The sequence below is a fragment of the Sphaerodactylus townsendi genome, linkage group LG06 (genome assembly GCF_021028975.2).
Source record: "Sphaerodactylus townsendi isolate TG3544 linkage group LG06, MPM_Stown_v2.3, whole genome shotgun sequence".
In the NCBI taxonomy this organism is placed as follows: Eukaryota; Metazoa; Chordata; class Lepidosauria; order Squamata; family Sphaerodactylidae; genus Sphaerodactylus; species Sphaerodactylus townsendi.
In genome coordinates this window covers 21,217,456-21,230,090 of record NC_059430.1, presented here as the reverse complement: position 1 = coordinate 21,230,090, position 12,635 = coordinate 21,217,456, and the positions used below count along the sequence as shown (strand labels likewise).

The 12,635-nt window shown below is 47.0% G+C and overlaps 2 protein-coding genes across 2 annotated transcripts in view; both read left to right on the top strand.

The window, feature by feature from the left end:
• The window catches only part of LOC125435316 (solute carrier organic anion transporter family member 1A2-like), a 75,293-nt gene extending 64,735 nt beyond the window's left edge, over positions 1-10,558 (top strand). Inside the window, exons 15-16 of the mRNA XM_048501505.1 lie at positions 718-854; positions 10,494-10,558. Of these exons, the coding sequence (XP_048357462.1) occupies positions 718-854; positions 10,494-10,558 (202 nt within the window). The remainder of the gene's footprint in view (positions 1-717; positions 855-10,493) is intronic.
• The window catches only part of LOC125435315 (solute carrier organic anion transporter family member 1C1-like), a 32,744-nt gene continuing 21,319 nt past the window's right edge, over positions 1,211-12,635 (top strand). The window contains exon 1 of the mRNA XM_048501504.1: positions 1,211-1,221. The gene's annotated coding sequence lies outside the window, so the exon portion shown is untranslated. The remainder of the gene's footprint in view (positions 1,222-12,635) is intronic.

The window sequence follows — 12,635 nt, the reverse complement described above, 5'->3', positions numbered from 1 at the left end:
AAAATTTAATTCTTGAATGTACTCTCTGGGTCTTCCCAGGCTCCATTCATGTTGATGAAGTTTCACGAAGGGCTCAATCTTGAGCATGAGAAGAAGATGATTTAGGATTTTTGCCCCAGTTTTCTCAACCATAAGGAGTCTCAAAGTAGCTTCCCTTCCTCTCCCCACAGCAAATACTTTGTGAGGCATTTATGAAGACCTCCTGATTTCCTTGTCTGTTTACTGCCAGCCTGCTGAGCAGGAGAATTTTCAAAAAGTAGAATTGTGTTGGTGGTGCGATTTCACTACCAGCAAATACCCAGAAGTGACATTCCATTGCTGTTGGTGCTACGCTCTAGGATTTAGGCAAAACTCTATGACTTTACTCTACATTCTGCTTTCGTTTCACCCACCCCCACCCCCAGGTCTCACTGGTGGCCAGCATGGTTCATCTCCAGACTACAGAGATCAGTTCCCTTGGAGAAAAGGTATGTTTTGGAGGGTAGATTTTGTGGCATGGTATCCCACTGACGTCCCTGTCCACCACAGGCTCGATCCCCAAACCTCCATGGTTTTCCAAACCTGGTTCTAACAACCCTATCCCCCAATTCCCCGCCAGGGGCCCAGAGAGACCTAGCAACCTTACAGCCATACCTAGATTAGATATTTCACAAAAGTCAGGCTTGAGTCTCCCCAGAGGGTTTAAGGGTTCCAGCAGGCATGTTGAATTTAATCCAGTTGCTACGGGTTTCATAATGCGATCATCAAGAGAATAACTTTTGGAAACCTCTCAATCAGCAGTCACCTCTGGAATGAAGAAAAAGAGCAGGAATCCACTTCGAAAACAAAGAAGACTGACCGCCGCTTCAGCATCGGTGAGTCAGAGCTTAGCAGCAGCAGACCACAGAGGCTTCAAGACCAAAGTTGTTTTTGTTTTCGTTGCCTTTCTAAAGAAAAGTACTCAAACACGTGGATTCTGTGAGAGCCCCGAGCCCTGATATGAACAGCAAGCTCATGTCTATCCCACAAAAACCGCAGGAAAGCTGCTATTCATTTACAAAAAAAAAAAGTCAATGATAACATTACTGTTTTGGTGAGTGCAGTGAAGTGCAAAAGCAAGTTAAACAAGGCAAATGAAAGTTGCCTCCTTCAAAAGAGGCAGGTACCTGAGGTTTAGCTGGCTGGCTGCCCCAACTCTAACAAGCAACTTTATCTGGCAGGCTGGCAAAGTGAATCACAGAAGTAAGTTCCCTTTTTAAAAATCTTTGTCTCACACCTCTTTTGCTCTCTTGTAGAGAGAGAGAGAAGGATTTATTACTTGGAGAAAGGTTTCAGCCAAGAAAAGAAAAGAAAGAACAATTATATTTTGTTTCAGGCACCTTTGAAAGTTTGCAATGTAGATGTAAATGTAGCGGGCAGCCTTTGAAATATACAAAAGAACAAGTATGACATTGGACAGGTAAGTGGCTTGATTCTTTTAGTTAGCTGGTCATTTATTGTAACTTGTTTATCACGAGCCCTCTTAAAGTTGTTTGCACACCTTCTTTTCAACCGCTCGTTCGTTGCATCTGAGTCATTCATTTCTTCTGCTCCTCTCCTAGAAATATCCGAGAAGAAAAATGAGATTTTTTTTTACACCATTAGGTTGAGTCCTGCTGGGCGTAAGAAATGTGCAAACCCCTTGAAAGGGACACTGGGCAAATTTACTTCGGGTCGGGGCTGTCTACAGCTAAGAAGCTGTAATGGTTAAACAGAACTTCCATGGTCATAGGCAGTATATTGTTGAATATCAGTTGCTGGGAAACAGCACTTCTCTTCTTGTTTGGTCAAGAAAGGAATTATCTTGGATCTTAGCACATTTACTGGAAAGGGGAGGCCCTTTTAGTAAGGTGGATTTGGTCAGCAGAAATATGTTACCAACCGAAATATACCTCTTAACTGGTGAACTGGATATGTTTCCCAATCCTATATTAAGCTTTCCAGGTGACCTTGGGGTAGTCTCCCAGAACTCTCTCACCCCCACCTACCTCATAAGGTATTTATTGTGGGGAGTTTGTAAGCTGCCTTGAGTCCCCTTAAGGAGAGAAAGGTGGCATATCAATCCAAATTCCTCCTCCTCCTCCTCCTCCTCCTCCTCCATAAGAACATAAGAACAAGCCAGCTGGATCAGACCAGAGTCCATCTAGTCCAGCTCTCTGCTACTCGCAGTGGCCCACCAGGTGCCTTTGGGAGCTCACATGCAGGATGTGAAAGCATCCTCCTCTTCCTCTTCCTCTTCTTCTCCTCCTCCTCCTCCTCCTCCTCCTCCTCCTCCTCCTCCTCTGTTGGGCGTATAGAATCCATTCTATATGCCTGATGAAGACAGGTACAGCTTACACACACCCTCTAATTCAATAAATCTTTCTGTCCTTAAGTTACAACATGCACTTGGCCGCAACATGCACTTGGCTGCAACCATGTTATGCAGGGTCATGCCAGCCTAACACCATTGACCCAAATAGTTTAGACTAGCCTGGTCTTGTCAGCTATGCATATAGGAAGAAGCCAGTTCATTGAATATGCCTGGGTTAGATCCAGCAATCTACTTGCACTGGGACTGCAGATCTTCCTGACTTTTCGGTCCCTCCAACAGCCCCTTTCAACAACTAGGAAATTGATTCCTAGAGTTGTGTGACCCCATGTAACCTTGTGAACCACACACAACGAATAGCATTAATATATTAAGCGACTTTGAATTTTAAATGAATATTAAGGATAAAAATAGTAAGCCAGCCCCAAAACAAATATTCAATGCAAACATAACAGATGGAATAACAGATAAGAAAAGGTTGAAAAATTACAATTTTATAATAAAAGTTATGGTTATATTCTAGGGTTGCCAACTCCCAGCTGCGGCCTGGAGATCTCCTGCAATTACAGGTGATCTCCAGATGGCAGAGATCAGTTCCCCTTTGGAGGGGGTGGGGCTATATGGCAGTATACCCCACTGAAGTCCCCCCACCCCCACACCCCACTCTCCCCAGGCTTCCTCCCCAAATCTCCAGGAATTTCCCAGCCCAGAGTTGGCAACCCTAACGTATTCTGAGGCTTGTGGGAACAAAATGAATTGTAATCCCTGATAAGCTTGTTAATGTGATACTGAAGTCACTGTGATCCACTATGAGATTCTTGCTAAGACAGGCCTCGATGTAATAGCATTAACGACAAACCAACAGGATGTTCCCGATCCCATCCGGGAAAGTAAAAACGTCATCCTTTCACAGACTTCAGACACTTTATAGGCACAAGTTGAAGCGAATAACCATCTCCTGCTTCTGTGTGACACTTAGCTGGGCTGTCAGATTTTGCAATTGTCCTCCATCCAAGCGTAAGCTGTGGACGAACAGCTACACAGATTAGTGGGCCTAGGGCAGTGGTGGTGAACCTATGGCAGTGGTGGCGAACCTATGGCATGTGTGCCACTCAGAGCCCTCTCTGTGGGCATGCACGCACAGAGTTCATCGTGGGGGGTGGGGAATCACACACACATCTAGGCTGGCCTGGGCTGCTGGGCACGATGTGTGGACACCGCGGTGAGCAGGGAGGACTCAGCTGGCGGGCCTGGTGCCTGTGCTCCAGGTGGCTGCTGCCCAAGGGGGGGGGGCAGAGACAGAGAAGGCGGAGATGCTAGAGAGGCAAAGAGCAGTGCGCACGGGACTTGCTGGAGGCTAGAGCAGGCTGCCCCCTGCTCGAGCAGGTGGCGCAGAGGCAGAGGGGTAGGGCGGAGGCGCTGGAACAGCACAGGGCAGAGCAGCGGGTGCACACAGGACCTGTTGGAGGCTGGAGCAGACTGGCTGCTGCTGCTCGAGGGGTTGAACAAACAAAACGTGGGGAAAAGGGAAAAGGCGTATCCAAACGGATCCGTCCCATGTGCACCAGGGAAATGCTCAGACCCAAGTTTTTTGCCGATCGCCTGGGCAGATCAAGTCTAGGGTGGAGGAACCGAGATGCATTTAGGATTTTTTTAAAAAGCACACCAAGGTCTTTGCTAGAACTGCTTTTATTTTTCTGTTCCTGTTGCATTTTTGCGGGAAGTCAAGTGCTGTGAAGGAAAGATGACATGTGAAGAAAAAACTGCAGATCAGATGGCTGCTCCACCAATTTAGCTTTCCTGAAGTTATCCCACCCCTTGCACAGCATTCTTGCTTAGGATTGACTGCCTTTTAACTTCTATTTTGTGGTTTATTGGGTTTCGAAAAGTGAAAGTTTCACTTCCCTCTCCCCCCACACCCCTCCCCCTTTCCTTGCCAGGCCCCCAGTGTGATAAAAGTGTAATTATTTCAGGGAGATTATTAGCATTGAACCTAGGACCTAGTTTTGGGGAAGCAGTGTAGGTAATCCTGTTAAGCGCTGTTAAACCCCACTGATTTTCATGGGAAGAACTCAAGTGTGATCCTTTACCTGGGAGTAAGCTTGGTTGCTGGCAATGGGGCTTGCTTCTGAGTCAACTCTCCTAGGGTCATGATTCACCTGTTTGAAGCATTGCACGGTTGCTTCACCAAGCTTACTCCCGAGTAACATGCACCTCGGATCCAACCTTTTTTTCTAAACTAAAACCTCAGAATTCAGGTTAAATTGCCACGTTGGCACTTTGTGATAAATAAGTGGGTTTTGAGTTGCAATTTGGGAACTCGGTCTCGAAAAGGTTCGCCATCACTGACCTATGGCATTCCAGATGTTCATGGGCTACGATTCCCATCAGCCCCTGCCAGCATGGCCAATTGGCCATGAATGTGAATGGGGCCAAATCTTCCTGCTTCTTCCATTAGTCTCCAAGGAAAATAAAAGCAACTGTGAGCCAAATCCCAAGTTCATAAACCACAGGTGTGCAATGGGCTGTAAAACCACAGCTGACTTATGGCAACCTGAGCAAGGGGCCCTCAGGGCAAGTGAGAAGATGAAATGATTGGCCCCTGCCGTTTCTTCTGCAGCGTCTTCCTTGGTGGTCTCCCATCCAAGTACTGACCCTGCTTAGCTTTTGAGATCTGATGAGTCTGGGCTAGACCTTACCTTCCACGGTCCACACACCTAAAATGAATGGAGGTTTTGCAATGAGATTTAACAAGCAAACGTACAGGTCTCCGGCAGAGAAATGGCTGCAATCCATCAAAGTGGTGAGATTTCCTAACTGCGGAGCACGCTCTCACACCTGGCAGCCCCACCCTGCGAAAGTGGACAACTCTGCATGGGGAAATTCCTTGAGAGTTTTGGGGGTGGGGCCTGGGGAGGGCAGGGTTTGGGAACAGGAGGGATCTCAGTGGGGTATAACTCCATAGAGGCTACCATCCAAGCCAGACATTGTCTCCAGGGAAGCTGATGTCTGTTTTCTGGAGATCAATTGTCAATCCAGGAGATCTCCAGGACCTACCTGGAAGTTGGCAGCCCCGCACCCTGCAAATGAGAAAAAACAACAGCTCCTCGGATCTGTGCATCCTCTGCTGTGGCTTCCACCGTGTAAAGTAGTTGACCTGAGTGAGTCTGGAAATGCTTCTTTTGTGGCACAGAAGGTATAAAACCATTATTTAGGACAGTATTTTTACAAAAGGGATAGGAATCTGGGGAAAGAGAAATGCTCAAGAGGGCACTCTCCTTCCACTGGAAACGTGATGGTCTCTTGAACTGTTTGTTACCAAAAAAAATGTGAGCAGGCTTTTTTTTCATTCCTTTGCTCAATCATAGCATGCAGTTTTAATTTCACATTTGGCGAGTAGTGTTACCCTATTCTATTGTCTAATGCTGCCGAATGCTGTAATTCACTTTCATTGCCTTGCCGATTGTGCCTATTATAATGGTCTTTGATTACTGCATTGTTTTTAGTGTGTCTGCAATTGGGTTTGCGTCCCAATGAGAATGTCAGCAGGTAAATAAATGATGCAAAGAATTCTCCAGTCACTTCATGGGGCAGAGAGCTCCGGGGGAACATTTCTCTTCTCCGTCTCTGATGCCCCTTGCACAAGATTTGTGGGGCATTTTTTTTAGAAGGAGAAGAAGAGTTTGGATTTATGCCCCACCTTTCTCTCCTGCAAGGAGACTTGGGCACAGAGCAGTGGTGCAAAGGCCACCTGCCTTCCCACCCAACCCCAGGAGCCCATCCCCACCAGCAGAGCAGTGTTGCCTGGACACACCCTGCTCTCCCAGCCCCGCAAAGTCGTCCTGCCTCCTTACCTGACCCAGAGAGCCCGTCTTCACCAGCAGAGCAGCTCACTTGGTCGCATGCTACTCTGCTAGCACTGCAGTCCTCGTGCTTCCCCACCCAGCCCCAAAAGCCATTCCCCACTGGCAGAGCAGCAGCACCTGGCGCACGCTGCTCAGCTGCCCCTGTAAAGCCGTCCCACCTCCCTGCTACTGCAAGCATCCCTATTCCACCCTATCTCCACTCAAGCCTCACCTTCCCACTCTTCCCCCACCCTAATAATTTGCTTGCCCCACCCCAATCTACACCTTCCAACCCTCCCCACCCCAACCTTCCCCATTCCATCCTCTCCTTCCCCAATACTCACCTTCCAACCCTCTCCCCACCCCAAGTCTCAACTTTCCACCCTCTTGCCCAAGCCACTCCTTTCAACCTGCCCTAAATCCTTAACTTCCCACGAACCCCAAGCCACGCTTTCCTCACCTCACCCTTTAACCAACAAAAAACACATCATGAAACAATTAAAATCAGAGCTAAATACATCAAAACATCAATTAAATCACTGGACAGGAATTAAGGATCTCTGAGGGAATGCATCACATTTAGAATCATGGAATTGGAAGGGACCATATGGCCATGCTGGCAGGGACTGATGGGAATTGTAGTCCATGGACATCTGGAGTGCCAAAGGTTCGCCACCACTGGCCTAGAGCATCCCAGACAAGTGTTCGTTCAGCTGCTGCTTGAAGGCTGCCAGTGAGGGGCAGTCTCCGCTTCCCTAGGTATCTCAGTCCACTGCTGAACTACTTTTACTGTAAAAAAAAAAATCAGAATATCCAGCCAATACCTGAATACTTGCGATGCAGGAAACGATTGGAGGTGGTTTGAAGAACTTGCAGACACCAACCTTTCTTTAACTGCTGTAAGGAAGTCTGTGTTGCTTGTGCCACTTCTGAGATCTCCCAGCAGTGGCATAGTGCCAATGAGGCCAGGGGGGCAGGACGCGTGCCAGTGCAGGGGGGCATGGTGGGGGTGTTCCAGGGCATGGCAGGGGCATAGGGTGCACACATGCCCCAAGCGCTGTTCCCCCTCGCTCTGCCCCTGTCTTCCAGTGTTCTCTACTTGGACTCTGTTTCCTTGCAATTCTGTTGAAACTTGATTACTCAAATACCATGGATCTTTAACACCTAATACGTCTGAGATATTGCTCTCTCCAGCCTTCCCAGAGACCTGAAAACTAAACAGACTGTAGAACAGGAACTGCTAACTACTAAGAATCCTATAGTGCTTTGCCGCTAGAGGACTTCTTAAAGTGACAAGGGGGCTTTCCGCACTGACAGAGTTGTACTGGTTTCTATCTAGGTTCACCTCAGTGTATCCGCACTGCAACTGAGCTCAACGTTGTTTTGTCTCAGTTCCCCCCCCCTCAGAACTGCGACATCCCTGTCACAGTTATGAACTGCACCTTTCTGCTGGAACAAGGTCGATACTGCTTCGAAGCTTCGAAGTGCGGACGCATCGAAACGACACCTCATCCGTTCAACCAATCAGGAGCCGCTTATGTGGCATGAGCAGAACGGGAGTCATGGTGGGCATGTAACTGTAAACTGTAAAAACTGTAAAAAAAAAAAAAAAAGAACGCTCCCGTTTCCCATGGTAACACAAGCTCCAATCACGATCGAGGAGCGAAACAGGCACCAAGATGATCCTGCCCACTTAGCTTGGTTCCAGGGGACCAACTCAGTTGCTGTGCGGACAGCCTGGAATCGCTCCCCCCTGAAGGGAACTGAGTCGACCTTAGCTCCCTTCTGTAGTGCGGAAAGCCCCAAGGTCTAACTGAGGTTCCCTCCCACAGAATACTGTACAAAAGACAACTAAACCCATTCTAACTAAGGGTACAACTGAGGCTAAAATAAGGAAAATAGTGAGGGTGTCTCTGGGGGCATGACACTCCAGGCTGATGACTGCGCCTGCTTATCATCATGCAACTGTAAATGGTACAGTGATTGATTTATTCAGCAGTGGGGAAGAAGGGTGAGCGCGCGAAAGTAACTGCCACATTCCACAGTTTCGTTGGCGTTATTTTTTAACCATTCCAGATACATTAAGCCTGTTTGGTTGGAAAACCAAATCCCCTCCTTTTTCAACAACACCAAGAACAGGTGTTGCTTCAATGTAGCAAAATGTAAAGTGATGCACATAGGGGCAAAAAATCCAAACTTCACCTACACGCTACAGGGGTCAGTGCTATCTGTCACAGACCAGGAAAGGGATTTAGGCGTCTTAGTTGATAGTTCCATGGGAATGTCAACTCAATGCATGGCAGCTGTAAAAGGCAAGGAGCTCTATGCTGGGGATCATTAGAAAAGGAATTGATAAATAAAACTGCAAAGATTGTCATGCCCTTACTATAAAGCAGTGGATTGGGACCGCTTACTTCCGGAGTACTGTCAATATTCCCAGTTCCTGGTAATTGCCGCATCTCAAAAAAGGATATTGAGAGAGATGGAAAAAAGAAGATTGCAGAGAAGGGCAACAAGGATGATTGAGGGACTGGAGCACCTTCCCTATGAGGAGAGGCTGCAGCGTTTGGGACTCTTTAGTTTGGAGAGGAGGCTGCTGAGGGGGGATATGATTGAAGTCTACAAAATTATGTATGGGGTAGAAAATGTTGACAGAGAGAAATTTTTCTCTCTTTCTCACAATACTAGAACCAGGGGGGCATTCAATTTGAAAAAAAATCTTGCTGGGGGGAAGAATTAGGACTAATAAAGGAAACACTGGCCTTCACTTTGCAGCGTTGTAATTGGTTGGTTTGGAATATGCTGCCACAGGGGAGGTGGTGATGGCCCATAACCTGGATAGCTTTTAAAGGGGAAACTTGGACAGATTTATGGAGGAGAAAGTCGATTTATGGCTACCAATCTTGATCCTCCTTCGATGCGTGAGATTGCAAATGCCTTAACAGACCAGGTGATCGGGAGCAACAGCTGCAGAAGGCCATTGCGTTCACATCCTACATGTGAGCTCCCAAAGGCACCAGGTGGGCCACTGCGAGTAGCAGAGAGCTGGACTAGATGGACTTTGGTCTGATCCAGCTGGCTTGTTCTTATGTTCTTATGTTCTTAACAGTAATACAAAAAGTCCCTGAAAGGCAGACAACGCCACACAAGAAGAATGGTAGAAAAGCTGCAGAAAATAAGATGGTTGAGAAGCACAGTTGGTGTGTTGATTTCCTGATGCAAAACTTTTGTGCTCCATAAGCCAAAATCCAGTTCCCAATAAATATGTTCTCCTGCAGCTAAACTTGTAGATTACATTGCTCCCGTATCAACTCTTTGAGCAACTGAGAGGAAGGCAAACTCTGCATGCGGCTGACTGGAAAAGAAGAAAAGCTTGCACACAAATCCATTACGTAAGCTCGAGAGGTTAGGTTTCTTGGCAGATAGTCACTGGCAGAGACAGTGAACTCAAAGTGTTGTTTGCTTTCAAGCTGAAGGTTTTAGAAAACCTGAGTAGGATTACAACATTATTTGCTTGACTCTTTGGCCTTTTATGCACGTAACACTTAATGCATGGCTGAGAAGCAGTTGCTTTGCAATCTTTGTGTGTGCATCATCCTCAAACCCGCCCCCCCCCCATCTTTTTGTTTAGACTTGGTTAATCTCCCACAAACTGTCTCTATCCAGGCCAGTCCGTCGTCTGCCTGCCTTCTTTTTTGCTGCCATGTATTTTCAGAGGTTGCCTGCCATTTTTGGAGGGGTAGGGGTGTCAATAATTCCAGAGGTGGGATCCAGCAGGTTCTCACAGGTTCCCGAGAGTAGGTTACTAATTATTTGTGTGTGCCGAGAGGGGGTTACTAATTGGTGATTTTGCCACGTGATTTTTGCCTTAGTTATGCCCATCCTCTCAGCAGTAGCGCGCAGAACTTGAAGCAGTCTAGCAGGAGGTGCACCGGCGTGCGTGGCAGCCTGTGCCTGCGTGCGTTCGTTTCCCGCCCAAGGTCCGGCGCAGCAGCTGCATCCTTGCCGCAGCCCCGCCCAGGAATGCCCCACCCCTGGAATGCCCGGCTACGCCCCCGTCGTGCCCCACCCAGCCCCATTGGCGCTACGCCACAGTTTGAATCCCACCACCATGGGAACCTGTTACTAAAATTTTTGGACCCCACCACTGAATAATTCTCTGGGTAGATAGCTCTTCTCAGTTTCAGACTCTCTGCAGGGCAGGCACCCTCCAAAGTATTTTGATCATGGGCTGTAGTGGTGTAGGATGTATGTGGGAGGTAGCTGGAAGCAATTTCTTCTGTGTTCTGCATAAAACGTTCCCCCTTGTCGTCCTCCAGGGACCACCTGGTTTAAAACATCCACTCTGAACCTTGCCAATTTCACCATTGCTAGGCAGCACTGAAGTTTTTCTCTTTTTTTGTAAGGAAGCCAACTAAAGCTGGCCCCGCACCAGGGAATGCACCCTTGGGCACTGGCATGGATTTCTGAACTGGAGGAGTGCTAACGCCCAGGTGTTGTACCCTAGCATGGCATAAGTGCCTCTGCGCTGGCATAGATGTCTTTTATGCCAGCGCAAGTGGCATTAACTCCAGCCCTAGAGTCACACTGCCTCCCGAGCAGTTTCCCCCCTCTGTCAGTCTCTTAGCCTTCTCAATTAAATATCATTGATATCCCTTAGTTTACCAGTTACCAAACTTCAAGATTATATTGAGCAGTACAAATCCACTAAATCTTAATTTTGATAATTTGATTAAAATTGCTGTATCTGTAAAAAAATAAAATAAAAAGGCTTTATGTAAATGGGAAAAGGGATTAGGCTAGCTTATATAGGGGAAGCGGGAAAATAAAATAAAAATATTACAGTTAGTATATTAATATGTTAGCATTATTGCACCATACAAAGATTAGTATTGCTATTGCTGGAGGAATATTGCTGGAGGAACTGGGTTTGATTCCCAGCTCTGCCGCCTGAGCTGCAGAGGCTTATCTGGGGAATTCAGATTAGCCTGTACACTCCCACACACACCAGCTGGGTGACCTTGGGCTAGTCACAGCTTTTCGGAGCTCTCTCAGCCCCACCTACCTCACAGGGTGTTTGTTGTGAGGGGGGAAGGGCAAGGAGATTATAAGCCCCTTTGAGTCTCCTGCAGGAGAGAATGGGGGCATATAAATCCAAACTCCTCCTCCTCTTCTTCTTCTTCTTCTTCTTCTTCTTCTTCTTCTTCTTCTTCTTCTTCTTCTTCTTCTTCTTCTTCTTCTTCTTCTTCTTCTTTCTTAAGAATCCATTGGAAAAATGAATGATAATAAAAAAGAGAACTAAAACTAGAGTGCCAAGAAAGAGGAAAATAAAAAATTACAAATGTTCTCCAACAAATTGAATTTTTAAAATCAAAACCACCAGGAGACCCAAGCATCATTCCAAATCAGCTTTATCTTTCATCCGTCTACTGAATCTTTGTAGTGTTGGTTCACCAGAAATCAAAAGCCAGCAAGAACCTCCTCGCTCCACCTCAGTTGAATCTCAAACCAGCTCTATCCAGTGTTTTTTATGCACATAACACTGTGTTTGTCGACCAGATGGCACCCACCAACTTTTCAGTACTTCTCAGCCAAATCACTACACTTGCCGAACAGAATTTTCTTTTGCTGTCCTTAATTATACTCTGTAAAATTATTTTAAAAATCAGGTTAGGTTGAGGGTCCCCCTGGCTTAAGTTTTTTAGCACATATCCAAGAGGATAGGAAGAGAATAGGGTGTGGTGACAATCTTTTAATTTCAGGGTGAGGAACAGAAGCCCTCGGAAAGAACAGGGGGGAAGAGGATAGGGTGTAGTGGCGATATTTGGGTTTCAGGGCGAGGAACAGAAGCCCTTGGAAACAACTGATACCTTTTCCAGAGCTCCACTTGAATATAGCGGCAGGGCTGCCAGCTCTGGCTTGGAACGTTGCTGGAAAAGTAGGGGTGGAGCCTAGGGATGGTGGTGGGAGGGGCTTTAGCAGGCACAATGCCCTAGCATCCACCCTCCAAAACAGCAATTTTCTCCAGGGTAACTGACCTCTGTTGTTTGGAGATCAACTGTAATTCTGAGATAACTCCAGCCCCCACCTGGAGGTTGGCATTCCTAATTACTGACCACTGACACCTCTGCTCCTCTTTAATGATGGTGAGATAAATGAGGCCTTGGATACATAAAGCTGAGGGGTGCAGAAATGTGTATCAAATAGAAGGGCCCACTTCCAAAAATTCAAATTGAACCAATCAGTCATGGGCAGCTGGACTATAAGGGCACAAGAGGCACGGCCCCACACAGCTTAGTTCCTTGAAGCTTGCCTCCTGTACAGTAAGTGATGTAAAACACAACCCTGACTGAACTTAGGTGGACAAAAAGAGAATTTGAGGAGCAGATTGCTTCAAGGAGCAAGAAACTGGCCAGAGAAGCATTGGACGTTTGGGTGGCCAAGGAATGGAAGGATTGCTA